At 52.8% G+C, this 18,967-nt stretch overlaps 2 protein-coding genes across 3 annotated transcripts in view; one reads left to right on the top strand and one right to left on the bottom strand.

The window, feature by feature from the left end:
* Positions 1 to 1,191: 1,191 nt before the first annotated feature.
* On the top strand, positions 1,192 to 11,783 carry PCDH12 (protocadherin 12). Its single transcript, XM_065644016.1, has 4 exons — positions 1,192 to 4,274; positions 4,746 to 4,840; positions 6,244 to 6,395; positions 10,996 to 11,783. The coding sequence occupies exons 1-4, from the start codon at positions 1,386 to 1,388 to the stop codon at positions 11,358 to 11,360; spliced, it is 3,501 nt and encodes a 1,166-aa protein (XP_065500088.1). The 5' UTR covers positions 1,192 to 1,385; the 3' UTR covers positions 11,361 to 11,783.
* The window catches only part of DELE1 (DAP3 binding cell death enhancer 1), a 22,644-nt gene continuing 12,466 nt past the window's right edge, over positions 8,790 to 18,967 (bottom strand). The window contains exons 10-13 of one of the 2 annotated variants that reach the window (XR_010606939.1): positions 15,492 to 15,648; positions 15,016 to 15,274; positions 10,971 to 11,372; positions 8,790 to 9,097 (exon numbers count right to left, since the gene is read on the bottom strand). Coding sequence is in view for 1 of the 2 variants with exons in the window: in XM_065644014.1 (XP_065500086.1) it covers positions 15,024 to 15,274; positions 15,492 to 15,648 (408 nt within the window). In the remaining variant the exon portion in view is untranslated. Of the gene's footprint in view, positions 11,373 to 15,015; positions 15,275 to 15,491; positions 15,649 to 18,967 lie in introns of both variants that reach the window. The other variant, XM_065644014.1, reaches the window with a different exon arrangement.

The following is an 18,967-nucleotide window of genomic DNA, read 5'->3' as shown; positions in this document are numbered from 1 at the left end:
GTGGGACTCAAACTACACCACAAGGATAATCTGCTTTTTGTAACAGCCAACGAAACATCTGCAGTGACCTTCCCTGTCCTAAATGCCCTCAAGCACCTTGAGAACCGAAGTACAGCCCAGCTTGGGGTAGCTGGGCTCTGCAGGCAGCTGCCTGCTCCTCCGCCTGCTCGGGAGGAACACGTACAACAACATCAGGCTGTGCTACCTGTGTGTGCACATGTGCAGCATCACGGGGGCTGCTCAAAGGTGGGGGCTCGGGGTAGACCACAGAATGGTTTGGGTAGGAAGGAACCTCCAAAGCTCCCCCAGTGCCCCCCCTGCCATGAGCAGGGACATCTGCACCAGCTCAGGTTGCTCAGAGCCCCGTCCAGCCTGGCCTGGGATGTCTCCAGGGATGCTTCATCCACCACCTCTCTGGCCAACCTGGGCCAGTATCAAATAAGCCAAAGCAGGGATGCGGTGGTGCAAAATCAGTGCTGGGTGAGGAGTGACGCTGGGGAAACCAAAGCAAAGCTGAGTCAGGGACAGAGCATGTGCCAAGATAGGGGGAGCTGGCCAGGACAGACGGACACAGAGGATGGGGAGAGGCCTGACAGGACACCGCTCGCATCTGCCAGAGCCGCCTTTCTTCCCTTGTGCCCATCTGCCTGTGTTTGATGTGGCAACTCTCCCAGTGACTCATTAACTCATTTCGATGTGTCCAGATGAAAACGAAGCAGTGACATAATCAAAAGCCATGCGCTGGAAAAGGTGACGCGGGCGTGTTGCCCTCCAAACAGACAGCAAAAGGCAGAGCAAGGACTGGGGATTACACGCTGGATTTCGACAAAATAAAAATAAATCAGAGTACATTAGAAATTAAACAGTGTGGGGAACAAGCCTGTGGGGTAACGCAGGAACAGAAGTCCATGGTCATCGCTGGTCCCTGCAGACATCTTCCTGGGGCATGCGGGAGGCCCTGTGCGTGGGTCAGGGACCATCTGCAGGAATCGCACCTTCTGTAAAATGCATTTTGCAGGTGACAGCGGGCAGCAGTGATGGTCCCTGCAGGCTGGAACCCAAGGGCACTTCTACACGTCTCTCCCAGCTGGGGAGGGAGCTGCCCCACCAGCCCCCACCCCACACCAGCCCGCTCCTCCCTTTTCCTGTAGGTGGGGCTTCCATAGGAAACACGGCTGGTCCACCGGACAGACGGACGGACGGATGCTGTTCCCCGGCCGAAGCTGCGGCGGTGGCCGTCCCCTCTGCTCCAGGCTGAGCGTTCCAGCCCGGGCACAGCTGGCTCCTAGCCATGGCACAGCAAGGGACAACCACTGGACTTGCTTACCATTTCTCCTCCTTTCCAAGTGGTGGCTGGTGCTTCTGGGACTTGGAGATGGCAGAGGATGCTGAGGCCTCACAGTCGCCGTAAGGACCATTTGGGCAGCCATCAGCAGCGCGCCGGGGCGGTGGGATTCTTCGGCAGGATGCTGCTGCTGAGCCGCTCTGCGCTCCACCTCCCAGCCCTGTGCTGGTGCCTGTTCCTCTGCACCGATGCCCAGGAGGTGGCCACTGTCACGGTGCGGTACCGGGTGTTTGAGGAGGTGCCGCTGGGAACCGTGATCGGGACACTGGCCGAGCACTTCGAGGGGGGAGAGAGCGGCGAGGCGGCGGACACCTTCCAGCTGATGGAGACCCCTGGGAGGTTCCCGCTGCACGTGGGGAGCGGGGACGGGGTACTCAGCACGGCCGGGCGGGTAGACAGGGAGCAGCTGTGCCGGCACAGCGATCCCTGCTGGGTCTCGTTCGATGTGCTGGCCGCCCGAAACCTGGCGCTCATCCACGTGGAGGTTCAAGTGCTGGACGTCAACGACAATGCGCCACGATTCCCCACGCCCGAGTTGGAGCTGGAGATGTCCGAGAGCGCGTCCCTGCGGACGCGGATCCCGCTGGACCGAGCCCTGGACGCCGACGCCGGCCCCAACGCCCGCTGCTCCTACGCCCTGTCCCGCAGCGAGCACTTTGCTCTGGATGTCGTCTCCAGCTCCGATGGCACAAGGCACGCGGAACTCGTTGTGGTTAAAGAAGTGGACCGGGAGCTGCACTCCTCCTTCGACCTTGTGCTGACGGCCACCGATCATGGGGAGCCGCCAAAATCAGGTACCGCTTTAATTAAAGTCATTGTCCTTGACTCCAATGATAACAGCCCCGTCTTTGCAGAGAGCTCTTTGATGGTAGAGGTTCAGGAGGATGCTCTGCCCGGGACCCTCCTTGTGACGGTCACGGCCACCGACCCCGACCAGGGCCCCAATGGGGAGATCGAGTACAGCCTGAGCAGACACGCACCCCCAGAGGTGCTGAGCGCTTTCGACATCGATGCCCGCACAGGCAGCATCATCCTGAAGCACCCGCTGGACTACGAGGAGACTCACGCCTACGAGCTGGATGTGCAAGCCCGGGACCTGGGTGCCAACCCCATCCCAGCGCACTGCAAGATCCTGGTCAAAGTCCTGGACGTCAACGACAACGCTCCCGATGTCCACGTCACCTGGGCCGCGCGGGTGCCCGTGCTCTCCGAAGCGCTCCCCAAAGACAGCTTTGTGGCTCTGGTGACGGCCAGTGACCCCGACTCAGGAAGCAATGGGCAAGTGCATTGCTCCCTCAGTCAGGGGTACGAGCACTTCAGGCTGAAGAGGACCAACAGCCACAGCTACGTGCTGATGACCAACGCCGCACTGGACAGGGAGCTGCGCGCCGAGTACAACCTGACGCTGGAGGTGCGGGACCATGGGGACCTCTCCTTGGCCGTGCTGAAGCACCTCACCATCTGCATCAGCGACATCAACGACAACGCTCCCTCCTTCGAGAAGGCCACCTACGAGGCTGCCATTGCCGAGAACAACAAAGCACCTGCCTTCTTGCTCACCGTCCATGCCACTGACCCTGACCTGGGTTTCAATGGAAAAATCACCTATAGCATCCTGGATTCCTCCACTTCGGGTCTGGTCTCGATCGACCCCACCACCGGGGATGTTTTTGCCCTCCAGGCTTTTGATTATGAGCAGGTGAGGAGCCTGGAGTTCCTGGTGACTGCGGAAGATGGTGGTCACCCCAAGCTGGCGTCCAATGTCTCCATCAGGCTGGATGTGCTTGACCGGAACGACAACGCGCCCGTCATCACCGCGCCGGCGCTGGTGGGAGGTACGGCCACGCTCTCCGTCCTGGTCAATGCGGAGACGGGGTGCTTCTGGGTGGCTCCCAGGAACAGGAGCGCTCAAGGGACTGCAGCGGTGACCAATGCAACACTCTCATCGTGCACCGGAGCCCCGCTCCTCTTCACCATCGCAGCCAGGGACGTGGACTCTGGCATCAATGGGGCTCTCCGGTACAGTCTGGTGGGTGGGGATGATGCCGGACTCTTCATCCTGGACCCTCTTTTGGGGCAGCTCTTCCTCAACGCCAGCAACGCCAGCAGCCTCGCCGGCAGCGAGCGGGAGCTGGTGGTGCGGGTGAGCGACCTGGGGGACATTCCCCTGCACGCCCTGGCCCGGGTCCGCTTGGTTTTCCGGCATCACGGGGCGTTCTCCAAAATCTCGGCCTGGGGACCCGCATGGCCGAGCCCCTCCGTGGTGGCCGTGATCTGCCTGGCCGCTCTCCTGGGGGGCTGTCTCCTCCTGGTGGCTTTGACCTTGTCCTTGCGCAAGAAGGAGAAGAAGGACGGCATGGCCTACAACTGCCGGGAGGCCGAGGACGCCCGCAGGCAGCCGCAGCTCAAGAAGCCGCACGGGCAGATCCAGAAGACCGACATCCACCTGGTCCCGCTGCTGCGGGGCCGCTCGCGGGAGGCCGAGCCCCCCCGGCCGTGCCAGGGCGATCTGCCCGGCACAGCCGCCCCCGCGCCGGGGGGGTCCCCGCAGCCTCCCCTCCACCTCACCCCCACTCTCTACAGGACCCTGAGAAACCAGAGGACTCAAAAAGACTCAGATGAGCCCCAGGGGACCTTCAGCCTGCCCATCCCGCAGCGCCGGCCCTGCCAGCCCCACAGACCCAAAACTCTGGGGAGAGAGGCTGCGCGCCCCCCGGACGCACCCCCGCACTGCAGGAGCTTGGTGAAGCCACCGCAGGGGCCTGTGGGCCCGTCCCCGCTGCCACCCAGCCCGCCCAGGGGCACGGGGGGACCCGAGCAGCCCCAGCCCCACCAGCACATCCTCAGGAGCCTGGTCCGGCTGTCGCTGGTGGCACTGGCGGAGCAGAGCCCCACCGGGGAGTTCGCCATGGAGTCGCCCCCAGTGCAGGTAGGAGCTGCCCCACATGTTGCTGAAGGTGTGGACCCCCCCTGAATCCTTGTTCACCCTGGTCTTGCGCACCCTGGGGTGGTGGGAACGTGTGACCTGATGGTCCTTGGTTGGTCTCTTCTCCCAGCTCTGGGGAGAGCTGCCCCAGGAGTGGGGCCTGGGTGGGATGAACAGCCACCCCACCACGGGCAGGGTCCCCCCGTGCCCACCAGGATGGGGTGGGGATGGCTGTCACACAGAGAAGGGGACAACCCTGTGGGCACTTCCCCAGGAGAGCGTGTGGGCAAGGAATGACAGGCAGCGCCAGGTGGGCTGCCCAGCCATTGTTTTTCCCCCCACATGGGGATGCTGAACCATCTGCGGGAGGAGGAAACACTATAAAAAGGCCGGAGGGGTTTGGAGGGGACGTTCTGGCAGGAAGCAGCTTGAGCGGCGCTCGCAGGGGCTCAACAGGCTTTTCCTGCCTTACAGCAAATCTCCCAGCTGCTCTCCCTGCTGCACCAGGGCCAGTTCCAGCCCAAAACCAACCACCGGGGAAACAAGTACACGGCCAAGAACGGCAGCAGGTAAGGCTGTGACTCAGCCCTTCCCTTCCCTGAGCCCGGTTCCTCCGTGGCTCTGCTGCCTCTCACAGAATCCCAGGCTGGCTGGGTTGCAGGGCCCTCTGTAGATCCCCAGCCCAGCGCTGCTCACGCAGGGTCACCAGAGCAGGTCGCACAGGTCGGGCCAGGCGGGTTTGAATATCTCAGAGCAGGAGACTCCACACCTGCTCTGGGCAGCCTGGGCCAGGCTCTGGCACCTCCCGGCAAAGACGTTTCTCCTCGTGTTCAGATGGACCCTCCCGTGTTTCAGTCTGTGCCCGTCGCCCCTCTGCTCCAGCCCTGCTGGCCCCAAGAGCCTCCAAGGGCAGGAGACACCAGGGCAGCAGACACACACAGCAAAACCTCATCCCTGGTGTTGCTGACTGGAATTTGGGGAGGTGGGTCCTCCCTTCAGGGGATGGCTGGGCTCCTCTGGTCCTGCCTCCCTCTTGGTATCCAGGGCTGCTCTTTGCGTCCTTCCTTCGGTAGCTCCTTCCATACCCACCTGAGCTCCCCTGCAGCCAGGAAGCACCTGGCCAGCCTTGCTGGGGAAACACCAACGTGCGATGGAAACACACACTCATGAGCACAGAGGGTTCCAGCTCTGGAGGCGGCAGCAGAAAAACACATTTTCTCATGGCTCCAGGTGCTTTCTTAGAGATGCTGTTGCCTGTTGACATGAGTTCGGGTCATCTGTCCCTGGGCCAGGAGGTTTGTGAGGGAGGTGCTAGCAGGGATGGGAAGGACTGAGATATCCCAGCTGTGTGCTGAAGATGTTCCCACAGACAAACTTTATGGTGTTCCCACTACGTTATGCTGTTGACATCTCTGGGTGAACGCTCCTGAGGATGCCAGGGCTTCATCACCGCCTCACCATGGCCCCCCAGTCCCCAGCTACCCAGGCCATGGGCAGACACGCTTTTCTCCACCTTCCTCATCGTCATCTCCATCTGCTGAGGATGGAGAGGGAGGGAGAGCTGTTGTGAGTTGTGATGCTTCTGGCCTGGTCCTGCACATGGGCAGCTCCTCAGAGTTCACAAAGAAGAGCCAGCAGCTCCCTGTTTGCTCAGGAACTCCCTGCAGAAGGATAAAAACCAAAGAAATGTGAAGCAGCCCCATGTGTAGCCCAGCACCCAGCCAGGGTCAGTCCTCAGAGGGTCCATGGCACTCCTGATCCCAGTTCTTTTGTTCTTGTGTTTTTTAAAAACCCCATAAAACTCATTAATTGGCGAGGACTAAATAATTATGCCTTTGGTGCTGGGAGGAAGCTCGTACTCCATCTCTGGGTCATTTCTTTGGGGAATGAAGAAAACCACCTTCACAGTAATGGTCGGGGCAGGGTGGTGCTGAGGGCTGACGTGTGACGTGGGTGCTCTGGCCCCCGGCAGGGCTGCGGGGCTGGATGCCGACTGCCTGAGCACGAAGGACAGCGGGCACGGCGAGAGCGAGGCGGAGGATCGCGATTCGGAGAGCGGGTTCGAGCTCTCCGTGCAGCAGCTGGTGGGAGAGGAGCTGGAGACCCTCCTGGAGCCACAGGCAGGTGAGGTGGCCTCTCTGGGGCTGGTGGGAGGTTCCAGCAGCGGGATCTCCTCAGATAACACACTAATCCCATTTTCAGAAGATAAAACTGGCTGGCCTGTGGCAAGCCAGGCGACATCTCACGTCCTAGGGTGGCTCTCAGAGTGGCAGATACTTGGGACAGCATGGGTGGACCTTCTTCTGCTTTTGTAACCAGGCAGTTTACAGCAAAGAGACTTGCTGAGCTTCACGTTGGATTTGTTTCACGTGTTAAATCACTCTCGGTAGATCTTTCCCATGGGTTTACCTGCTGCTGTTGAGCTGATTTGTGAGGTTGACCTGTGTTGTTGGGTAGGGGTGAGGTCCAGTTTAACTGTGCACCACGTGAACTGCTTCCCAGGCTGACTCGAGCCCCTTTGTTTCATGGTGTCCTGGTCCATGCAGAGTGAGAAAGGTGAAGAGTTGTCCTTGTCGAATCTCTCAAGATGTTACACACCCTTTGAGCCCCATCAGGGTCCTATTTCCTACCAGGCTGAACTAGTTCAGCCTCATCTCCTCTGACCACTCTGTTACTAATTTTATCTTTATTGAGATGTGCTGACCAGAACTGTGCATGGTGTTTAGGATACATCAGCACTGGTGGTATAAGGAGGTCTTTGGTTTGTTCTTCATTCCTGTCCTGCCCAAACTCCATGTTACCAAACTGTCCATGGTGACTCCCAAATCCCTCCTCTGCATGGTGGGAGGGTCACCAATATGCAACGTGTCCTTCCCCACGACAATTATCCAACAATTGGTGACACAGAAATCCATGGCTACATTTCGCTCATGCCCCTCAGTATTATCAGGTCCTTCAGCAACCCTCTGCTTTTATGTCGTTGTGTGTTTCAGTGGAGTCAACACCAACCTCAGCCATTTCTCCACATCATTTATCACTATGTTGAACAGATGCTCTGGGACTCCACTAATGACCTCCCTTTGCAGGGAAGATTATTTATTCCTACCCTTGCTTCCCAGCTTTTAACACATATTGGTCCCTGACAGAACCTGGCTGTTAATTCGGGGACAGCTCAGGTCCCCTGCGTGCCTGGCTGGGGCTCTTCTGCAAGCTCAGATGTCCCGTCAACCAGGACCCTCCACCTTCCTCTTCCAAAGACACCAATGAATTTGCAAAACTCAATTCCTCACCTTGCAAATGCCACACCAGTTCATGTTCGAATAGCAAGGACTTGGCGATTTGCTGAGTCTTGCATATAATGATTTCTATGGGTCTGCACTAGATTCACCTTCACACACTTAAAAACTCATGTCACACTTTCTACCTTCCCTTCCTTTGACACCACATTCATTTGAAGCAGTAGTTAACGAACAGCAGTTAATAAACCAAGCAATTTCATATCTGAGTTCCTTTAGCACTCTGGGGTGAATACCATCTGGGCCTGACATTTTCTACATGTTCCTTTTATTGATTTGTTCTAAATAATCTCCTCTACTGGCATTTCAATTTGAAAGAGTTGGGCTGACTCATGTCCTGTAGCAGAAATTTCATTGTGGAGCCTCTGTGCTCCTCCACGGCGAGAGGAGCTCATTGAGGTTTGCTGCTGTTGGTTAATTCCAGAATTGGGCATTTTCTGTGTTCTCTCTTAGAGAACCACGCTGCTTCTCTCCGTTTGCCTCCCTGCCTTTTTATTCTAGCAAGGAGCAAATGAAGGGCAGGCTGGGTGAAAGGAGAGTTGCAAGCTTCCTTGGATTTGAAGCCCTGCAGCCACAAGCAGGGAGCGATGAGGCCGCCCAGCTCCATCCCATGGGTGCACTGGTCCCAGTAACGGGACTGGTGGACTTGCTCAGATCTGTCTTGGATCCAGGCAGCACCCTAGAAAACCTGTGTTATGGCCAGGCATAGTCATGAAGTGCCATCTCCCATGCTGCTTGGATTTGATAGGAAAAAAAACCCAACCAACCAACCCTTTTGCCCAAATACTGGCATTCCAGAGTGAACACCAGTGGTGCGTGCTGAGGCGATGCTGGTGTGGCTCTCTGCCCATGCGGTGGTGCTGGACATGACAAAAGAGGCTGCCCTGCGGTGAAAAACAATCTTAACCACGAGCCCAGACCTCCCAAAAAGACGATGGAGCGCAGACGCCGGAGCTGCCGGGCTCCTTCCTCCTCTCCAAACACAAACAGAGCCATAGACTTGCATCCTACGAGGGGGAGGAAGGAAGCGCCGCTTGTGCCGAGGAGCATCACAACAGCTGGCTGGGTCTTTGTGCTATTCGCAGCGGGGGAAACTGCGCGATTGATGCGTCCCAGGCAGCTCTCGGGCTGTTTGCGCGGAGCATCGAGCTGCGGGCTGAACTCCCAGCGCTCAGCACCGTCCATTAACACCTGTCCCCCACCAGCGACACGCAGCAGCAGCGGAGAGATAGAACTTTATTCATTATAAAAACAAAAAAGGCCCCAAACGCCATTAAAGTAAGGCAGTAAAGAGTTATTGGTCAAATTAAACATAGCTAATTACAAGGTTTGATGGTCACAGGACCAGCAGCCTACAGTCTCAGCTCAGACTGTTGTGTGCTGCTCCGGGGCTGCAGCATCAGATACTCGGGGAAGGCAGTGGGGCAGCAGCTTCTTGCAGACTGAGGAAGAGAGAACTGTGGATGTTTTAGGGCAGAAATGTGGGATTTCAGCAGGCTTGGGAGACCTCTTAAGGAACAGTCACTGCGACTGAAAGAAAATACTGAGATTGTAGAAAGAAATTCTGAAAGTCAAGCAACACCAACAACTTTGGGTCTTCAGCCAAAACAAAATCAAAGTGCTGGATCTGCCTTTCTCTCCTGACCAGGTTTTGAATCCCAGCCCTCACCCTCACCCTACCCACCCCGGGACATGGTTGCTTTTCAGAGAAAAAGGACTAAATTCTTAGTTGGCTGAGGAAGGAGACCTGTCTCGGTGATTGACCAGGCACTGACTGAGGACCACGTGTCCCAGGTTGTGGCAGCGCACTGATTATCCCATCCCTGGAGGGGTTTAACAGACGTATAGGTGAGGCTATGAGGGACATGGGTTAGTGCTAGAGTTAGGTTATGGTTGGACTCAATGATCTTAAGGGTCTTTTCCAACCAAAAGGATTCTGTGATTATTCTCCGGATACAGCACGAGTGTGGGGACCCTCCTTTTGGAGGTCACTTTATAAGTCAGAGCCACATAATTATTATAAAGACCCCAGCACTTGCCGTCTGCTTGGGACTGCTGCGATATTTGGCATTTCACGTTTTGACACCTGTTATTTGTTTGTTGCTCTCTGGCTCAAGGTGTTTCCCAAAGCTGGTGGTGGCCTCCAGCCTGCCCGTGGGTCTCTGTTCCGCTGTGACAATGACACAGCAGCGTCTGTGCGACACATCACGGAGGCTTGTTTACCAACGGCAAAGCTCTACCTTAAAAACAAGCACCCCCGTTTCCTTCCCTGCCGCTATTCCAGGCTCATCCTGCGATGGGGTCCTTCCTTTCATTTCCAGCGTGTTTATTCATGGACAGTTTTAATCACTTCTTCTTTTGCCAGCACTATTTTAAGCATGAATATTTCCTTTGTCGGTGCTTATCTCATCAAAATAACGACAGGTTGCAGTCAGATCCCCAGTTAGGACTGGCTTCCTCAGGCTAAGCGAGCCTTGCCTTTTGGGGTCTCCAGCACATAAACCTGGACTCACCCCTGTTTTCATCTCGACATTTTTCTCTGCAATTCTGTCATTACGGATCCTCTTTCCTACAGGTGGATAATCAGATTTGTATGTAACACTCCTCATCAGGTCTCGCCAGACCTAGTAACAATACCATGGATATGTCTTCATGCCACCAGGGAATACCTTGACCAACACATTGTGTGATTTCATTTGCTCATTTTGGGGCAGAATCACATTATTGGTACATTAATGAGCCGTCAGCCAACACCCACACCAGGCTCCTGCTGCTCCTCAGCTGCTCCCAGTTGATGAACAACTACTTTATAGCTCAATTTTTTGCTACTAGACTTCAACCATCCAGCTGTGCATTTTATAATGCAGAATTTCATTCTACTGCTGTTATTATTGTTTTCACAATAACCCTTTTTTTTTGTGTGTCAATATTCCTGCTTAGCAGCAAATTCCCACCCCAGAGTGACCCTGAAGGGAAGTCCACCAGTGACCTTTTTTCCCTCTGATACTTCCCCCCAAAAGCTTTCCATTGTCCTCTCCCCTTCAGCCACTCCCAAACCCTCACTTTCTCTGGCTTTGCTAACAATTTAGTGAAGTGCCACTTGAGGCTGCAAGAAATGAAACAGCAAAGTGATCCTAATGGTTATTATATTAAAAAAACAAACGAAAGCAATGAAGAAACTCCAAAATAAAACAAAAAACACAGGGGTTTTAAAACAGTTCTACTTTGGTTTTTAAGCTGCTGGTTTGAATGCTGCTGCTGGTGGCTTATCCCTAGACCTGCTAACAATTAGCCTTCTCACGGCTGATTTCAGGAAGTCTCCTCGTGTCTCAAGATTTTTTTTCCCCCCTTTTAAAATTTTTTTTCTCATCTTTCCTATGCTCTCCTCTACTCCGTGTCTCACCAGCAGTTGTTTTCTCTCCCTCCAGAGCTGGCCCTCAAGAGGCTGACGGCCGCGGACCCAGCCTGGGTGGCTCGGCTCTCCCTGCCACTCGCCGGCAGCTACAAGGACAACGTCTTCTGCCCCGACTCGCCACATTTGCCGCAGGACGAGGACGCTGCAAGGCAGGAGAAACCGCGGACCTTTGAGACCTTCGGCAAAGGCGCTGGGGCCGACTCGAACGCCACCGGGACAAGGTTGGCCAGCACCTTTCTTTCAGAAATGAGCACCCTCTTTGAAATGATTTTGTCCCAGAAGGTCCAAGTCCACAACGAAATGAGCTCAGGGCTCCTGCGGCAGCTGTCGGCACGTGGGAAGAGCCTTGGGCTGGACAACAGTGCTCCTGTTCTGTAGGCAGCTTGGCGGCTGTGGGAAGGAAAGAAGAGTCAGACAGAGCTTCTTCCAGCGTTCAGGGTGCACACGTGTGCTTTAGCGGGGTCACTGTATCACCCGCATCTCGACTGATTGCGACAGGCGTATTTCCTCCTTTGCCTCACCCCATCAAATTTCTCCACAACTGATTTCACCTTGTTTAACTTCCTTCTCCCTGCCTGTTCCTGCCTTCCCAGCTTTCCTCCTCTTCCACCCTCATCTTCCACCTCACCATCGTGTCACATAACAGCAGGAGGGTCCTTTCCACCCAGAGTAGGATGACTTGAAGGCATTGTTAGATTAACCACAACACAGCTACAGCCACGTGATTGTAGACTGCGCAACACGGACGAAAAAATACTGCAGTCATGGACTTTGCAAGATGCTGCAGAGTTTGGCTCCAGGATCTCAGTTCTTATTTAAATAAAATTGTTTTTTTTCTAACACTACCATCTCTGGAACGAGGTGCACTGTAGCTGATGTAATGATGTATTTGCAGAAAGCCTAAAACGGCAGCTCAGAAAGGGAGATCTGTTGTCTCCCTCTGATCCTTTCAGCTGTTGTGGTTCTACCACTGTGAACTTGGCATTTTGTAAAACACCCTAAAACCAGCACTTCTGCTCTGGCATCTCTGCTCCGGCTGCACGAGGTGCCCACATTTCCCTCTCCATGCGCTCTTTGGAGGCCGTTGGATTTTGGAGCCCAGTCCTTGCCCAGACGCAGACAGCAGATGGCTGGAGTCTGCCAAAGGTAACCTGGGAAAAGGGAAGCGTGAAAACGCTGTTTTGAAATATTCACTTGCAAGCTTCAACCATATTGTGGGTTTTCACGTTGAGCTATATGTATGTACATGAGCTATAAGACATTTTTAGGATAATAGTACGTGTAGGAAAACTAAGACACAGATATTAGCGAGAGGCAGAAGCACAGGGTGTTGTTAACCACGGGGATTTGCGCTCGCAGAGAATGGAAGGAACCAGTGGCACAAGCACCTGGGGCGCGTTCGGAGGCTCACGCAGCAGTGCACGGGGCGCGGGTAAGTGCTCCTGGATCGTGCACACACAGGGCTCCCTTCTGTACCTTAGTTTGTGCCTCCTGACTTTGACACAAACACCAGAACAAATGTGGGGCGTGCTGGCAAAGCGGCTGTGCAGATGAGAGGACAGCAGTATTTTTGCCTTTCATCTTTACTGCTACATTGAAAAAGAATATGCAGCAGGACCCAGTAACTGTGATCCTGGAGCATCTCAAGGATATTTTACCTGCATTCCTTTTCCATGCACCCAGAGGTGACACTGCCCTGCTTTCAGTGTACACACACAAGCCACAGCGCCATATAATCACACAGATAATTTAACACAGAGTAAATTGAGAAAGTTATCCCTTTGTGCTGCTCTTGGTATCAAACAGCAAAAGGAACAGAGTAAGATTTCCCCAGGTAGACTCTTTAATAACAGAAATATCCACTGTTGTATTTGGAGTCTTCAAAATGCTTTACAGGTGACCCCATGACTGGCAATAAACGATGTGGATAGGTTTGCCCCAGCCTGCTTACACTGCTGTGCTGCTAATAGAAATGTCTGGCTGTTCTGCTTCACAAACAAAACGGGCTCTTGCACCAAAACAATGACAATGAGCCAAATTCTCACTGAGATGCAGCTGTGCAAACCATGAGGGAGTAGGTGCAGCCCTACGGGATTCCTCTGCATCTTGGGAACGCACACAGAGGGCAAACACACACCACAACCTCACATCTTCCTCTGGAAACCCGCTTTGATGTCCCTGTCAAAGTACAACCTTTACACAAAAATACATTATAATAAGATGAAAAAGGAGACAAATTCCTCTCTTAGTTCAGTTTCCTGGTTCTGCAAAATGCTTTCAACCCCCTCAGCCCTTTCCCCCCGTCCTGTTCTGACCAACGTGTAAGCGTGCTGTGGATTATCACAGCATAGGAAATCCACCCGAGGAATTTCCTGCTAATCGTATCCTGCTTGATAAAGGAAATAGTCTAAGAAAGTCTGGTCTGAGCAGAAAGAGAGACCAGACTAGAAGAACAATATCAGATGTGCTGAGCTCTGGCTGTGCCCCTCCCTCCCTTGCTGAATGGAGACCACGGCGAGTTCAGGATGGGGCCCTTGCCTTTGTTTTCCAGAGCCTGATCTACACAAAGCACCACGGCTACAGGAAGCCCGACAGTTTGTACAGATGCCCTTGAACCAGTTGAAACTGGTGTGGACAAATGTCTTTTTCCGGCTCCAGCTGCCCCAGTGGAAAAAATTATCATCCCAGCTGCTTGCCGCTGTCTGCCCACTGGGAGCATCCCTTATCCACTTGAGTGAAAATGAGCCGGCGTGCTTAGCAAACACGCACAACATACATTTTGAAGCAAACCTTGCGGATTGTGACTCAAAGGGGTGCTCCCATGGGAGCAGCTTGCTGCCAGAGCCGGAGGAATAACAACAGGGGACTGAAGGACACTGACAACTGAGGACAGCCCTTACTCTCACCAGTACAGGTGGATCCATAAGCCGTATCCCACAAAAACCTGGGCCCTAAGAATCAGAATTTACTCTCTCGCTCGCACAGGTTTGAAAGCAGGTTAAAGTGCCACCATGGCGATGTAGAGACGAGCCCAGATGGCACTGGCGGCAAAGCCACTGTGGGAACAGCTAGCCTTGAAGCGAGGTCAAATGGCCTCAGGGAGTGCAGGACAGGCCCATCACGATTAGCTGCCATCATCACCATATGGTTGGTGGCTTGTAAACCTCACTGGGGGACCATCTGCAAAAAGTGCAGGGCTACTGGAATTATAGCCCCAAATCACATCACCATGGCATGGTGGAGTCTATATAGAAACGCAGGGCACCCGCAGGGCACGATCAGGACATGGGTGCAGCCGAGGCTGTCCAGGTCCTCTTTGCTCCAACCCGAGACAGTGGAGCCCTCAGCACAGGACAGACATGGACCTGCTGGAGAGGGGCCAGAGGAGCCACAGAAATGATCGGAGGCTGGAACAGCTCTGCTGGGAGGACAGGCTGAGAGAGTTGGGGGGGTTCAGCTGGAGAAGAGAAGCTCCGGGGAGACCTGATTGTGGTCTTTCCAGACTTAAATCTTGGCCAATAAGAAAGATGGGGACAGACTTTAGCAGGGCCTGTTGTGATAAGACAAAGGGTGATGGTTTTAAAATAAAGGAGAGAGATTTGGGCTGGACAAGAGGAAGAAATTATTGCCCCTGAGGGTGGTGAGAGCCTGGCCCAGGTTGGCCAGAGAGGTGGTGGATGAACCATCCCTAGAGACATCCCAGGCCAGGCTGGACGGGGCTCTGAGCAACCTGAGCTGGTGCAGATGTCCCTGCTCATGGCAGGGGGGGCACTGGGGGAGCTGGGAAGGACCCTTGCAAGCCAAACTATTCTGTGATTCTATGATAAGAAACATTCTTGTATCAGAAAGTCGAGGGCCAGACAACACAGTGGTGTAGGAGATACCAAAAAGTTTATTCTCAAAACCCTGCTACTTAAAAATGGCTCCTGTTCTATTAACAGAAAGCTTTCTCTTTCCCCACACTGCCAGCCTTTCTCCAGCCCTGCACAGACTCAGAAGAGCTGCCTTCCCCTCTGCCTGCCCGTTCACTTACCCACTACCCTAAGAGCAGCAGCGGTGGGGCTCCGAGCGCTGCAGCTCCAGTGTCACCACCCGGTGTCCCAGGGCACGGCTCCATCCTGCGCCGTCGAGCCGCATCATGTGGAGTCCATCTGCGCTCCAGGAGTGTGGCAGGGCGAGGGCAGACTGTCCGGGCCGGCTGGTGGGGATGTCTGCAGGCTCAACACCCCAGAAACAGGGGCTGGAGGAAGACGCTCTTATTCCAGGGGGGAATCGATGCTTTGTTCGTGCATCTGAAAGTACATTAAAACAAGGTATTAATGACACATCATACTATGGGAACGGCTTCTCCACTTCGGCTTGACTGGAAATAGGTGGTAAAAAGTGGAAAGCACTGAAAAGTGCTCCTTCCCGTTCAGTAAAGAGGACTCCCTTTTGCCACAGCCCCGCTTTTATGGGGTCAAAACATGACGCAATCCCACAAACCCTCAAGCCTGCTGCCCGCGGTACCTTCCACCTCCTCTTCCAACACCCGCAGCCTCTCCCGGGCGTCCCTGTTCCCCGCAGCAGCTGACTGCCGGTAGTGTTTCATCGCTTCTGCCAGGTTCTGCTGCACTCCGAGGCCCTTCTCATAGCAAACGCCCACGTAGTACCTGCTTTGGGCATCCTAGCCAGGAGAAAGCACGGCAATCAGCCCCGCGCGATGCAGAAGTGATGACAACACACGAAAGGAGAGCACAGAGTCTTTAACACCTTCTTTATAAAGTTTACTGCTCTATCTTTGGTCACTTTCTCCGAAGTTTACTCCTCCATCTTTAGTCCCTCAGGCCATATCTTCAGTAATTTAGTCCTTGCTCTGAGCACATAGTGAGGCAGAATTTCTCACTGGCTGTCTCTGACTCTGCTCCTTCCTATCCCTTTCCAACTAAATTCACTGATTTCCCTTCAACAACCAGGTCTGCGTCACGGGAACAAAGGAACTGCTGGCTCCACAGAGCATCCCGATTGTCTCAGGGGTCAGAGCAAAGAGGACCTGGGCAGCCCCGACTGCACCCACATCCTGATCACACCCATGCTCTGAGCACGCCCTGCGGGTGCCCTATCACAGGTCACGCAGAAATCTTGTTTGAACAGCAAATGCCAGGGGTACTTGCTGCCAAGGGCTGGAAGATTCCCTTTGGCAGCATCAGGCCTTCAACACAACAGTGCAGCACTGTCTCGCTCAGCCCGACCTGATTGTATTTCAGAAGAAATCTCAAGCAGCGGAAATGAAGTCAACAAGCAAATAAGTGCGTCAGAAAAAGCACCTGAACTCCTCAGACATAACCCAATTGCTGAGAATGAACTAGAAAGTTGAGGATGTCACTGTAGATGGGTCAGTGAATCATAGAATCGCTTTGGTTGGAAGAGACCCTTAAGATCATTGAGTCAAACCATAACCTAAATCTAGCACTAAACCACGTCCCTAAGAGCTGCAGTGAAGCCAAATCCGGACCCGTGATATGTTTATGTGTTATCTTTGAGATGCAATAGGAAGCAAAGGGGGTCACAGACAGCAGGAAGCAAGGTGATGGTCCAGAAGACACTGGAAAGATGGCAGGGGTTAGGGGTCACATAGACCTTTTCCACCAAAAAAGCCAGCAATATAACCTGAGGAGTATGACTGCCAGAAACATGATCTAAACAAGGCTTTGCAAAAAAACCCCCAAACAGAAAGAAAAGAGGAAAAAAAAAAAAAAGAAAAAAGGAAGTAAGTTTTAATAAAGCCAGGAGAAAAGAACATATTGCAAGCGTTGCTGTCTGGGATGTAGCTGATATAGGAAAGCGAGGAACTCAATGAGTGGGTGCTTTGCAAAATGTTGCAAGTCTCAGTTTATGACAGCAATAAACTTCTTCAGAGACGAGATAAACGTGTTGAAGGATTGGCACTTCAGATGTGACAAGAGACAGGGTTAAGTAAGTATGAAGTATTCCACCAGCCGTCCCTTACATGATGAACACCTCAGAGACAAGACCACAAGGAGCAGAGAGCCCCAAATTAGCACGGCATAAGTGACTGCAACAGGCTTTGACATCTGAAGGTCAGACTCAGTTCTCCAACAACACTCTTTAATACGGTTTTTATATTCTATCGGTGCACACAGAAAATAAAGGAGGATAAAAAGCAGCAACCAAAGTAAAACGCAGTTCTCTCAAGAGTCGTATTTGGAAGAACACTTGTCAGAGCTCCCTCCTCGGCACAAACACAGAGCTCCCTCCTCGGCACAAACACAGAGCGACACCCTGGAACACCAAACCCATGACTTTTTGTGCCTGTTTCCTTTTTGTTGGAGTTGTAGCTAAATGGTGCTATCCTTGCTTCACCCATATCCAGTATTCTTTTAACTGACTAAACATAAACTTTACTCTAAGGCAATGGGGAAAGAATGGACTCATGGACCCTTCTCTCAGCCGCATTACTGGGGTGACATCCCAGGAAGGTGACACACAAGCCTGACACCGAGGCAGCACAGATGGGGCAAGACAACTGGGTTCTGAGAACTGTCCTGGCTGTGACCAAAACATGCCAAACACTGATCTACTGTGAGGTACCCCTGGGAACTGCAGTTACCTGCGAGATTTGCGGTTGTTAAGGACTTACTAGGCATTCAGCAAATGACAATCATGTATTTAATGAGATAATTCTTTGTTCTATTGTGCGGCATACGCATCTGACATCGGGCTGGAAGAAAGGAGTCAATGATGCGATTATGAGGGATCTTCAGCAGATTTGGAGTGAAATACTGTATCACGATGTCTGAGCTGCTGTGGCTCATCAGGTCTAGTCCCACCAGTGATCTGACAGTGCCTGCATTCATGAAAGTGGGTGAAAACTGGAGTGGCAAAGTCTGCAAGTGACGTAATGTCATTTGGAGTGATCTATCTTACTGTAAAGAATTCATTAGAGAAGATCTCAGAAGACTAAGAGTGGGCAACACAGTAACAAAGGAAACTTAGTGTTGACAACTGCAAAGTAGTGCTTGTAGAAAGAAATTTGTGAGTCACTGTGATGGTTTCCTGAAACCATCAAGTCACTGCTCAGTGGCAGGCAAAAGGGCAAACAATATTAGGAATTATTGGAAGGGAATACAGAAGAAAGCAGAGGATCTCCTTGTGTCAGATCCCTGGCTTGCTTCTATCCTGAGTCCAGTTTTAGTGCAAGCATCTTAAAATGGGCAAAGGAGAATCAGAAAAATAGAAGACTGACAAGCAAAATGGAACAGCTTAACTACAGGGAGAGACAAACTAAACCAGTGTTCTGCAGGCTGCAAAAGAAATGACTCCAAGAACATACTAAAGGGTGACAGAATATGAAGTATTAGCGAGAAGAAGACGGAATAGCTATTCATTATTTTCCATTACACAAAAGCTGTAGGAACTGAAGTTAAAACGAACACATTTTTCAGAAAAAAACTAGCTATTACAATGCAGTACAAGCTGAAAATGAGAGAACAGTGTCACAGTGCTGGAGAGAAAGAGAACGGTGGCATGCAGAAACCTGGCTGCAAGACATGGGATGTCATACCGCTACTCGACTAAGTGCTGGTAAGGGCTCAGGGGCAGGACTGCTGAGACTGTGGCACTGCCCTTCTGAAAAAATAAGTCTAAGTCACTTGGAGAGAGTTGAACAGCAAGCCAGAAAATTGTTGGGGACCTGGACAATATGATATGTGAGGATAAACTCAAAAAATGAAGGAAGGCTGAATGGAGATTCAAGTATTTAAGTATGTTAAAGGTCCCTGAAAAGAAACAGAAATGGACTTTTCATCCTCTCTACAGAAAGCAAGAAATTCTGAAGAACAGATGTGAGATAGACACAGCTGAGTTCTCGAAATGATACAGCAGTGAAGGAGTTTGACTGAAGAGGGTGTAGATGCTCCATAACATGAGCCTGTAAAATTACGCTAGATTAATACAAGCACTGGTGCTGTGAGACCTACTCCAGC

Source organism: Caloenas nicobarica, chromosome 13, assembly GCF_036013445.1.
Source record: "Caloenas nicobarica isolate bCalNic1 chromosome 13, bCalNic1.hap1, whole genome shotgun sequence".
In the NCBI taxonomy this organism is placed as follows: Eukaryota; Metazoa; Chordata; class Aves; order Columbiformes; family Columbidae; genus Caloenas; species Caloenas nicobarica.
Note: the sequence above shows the minus strand (reverse complement) of the source record. Positions and strands in the feature narration are given on the sequence as shown.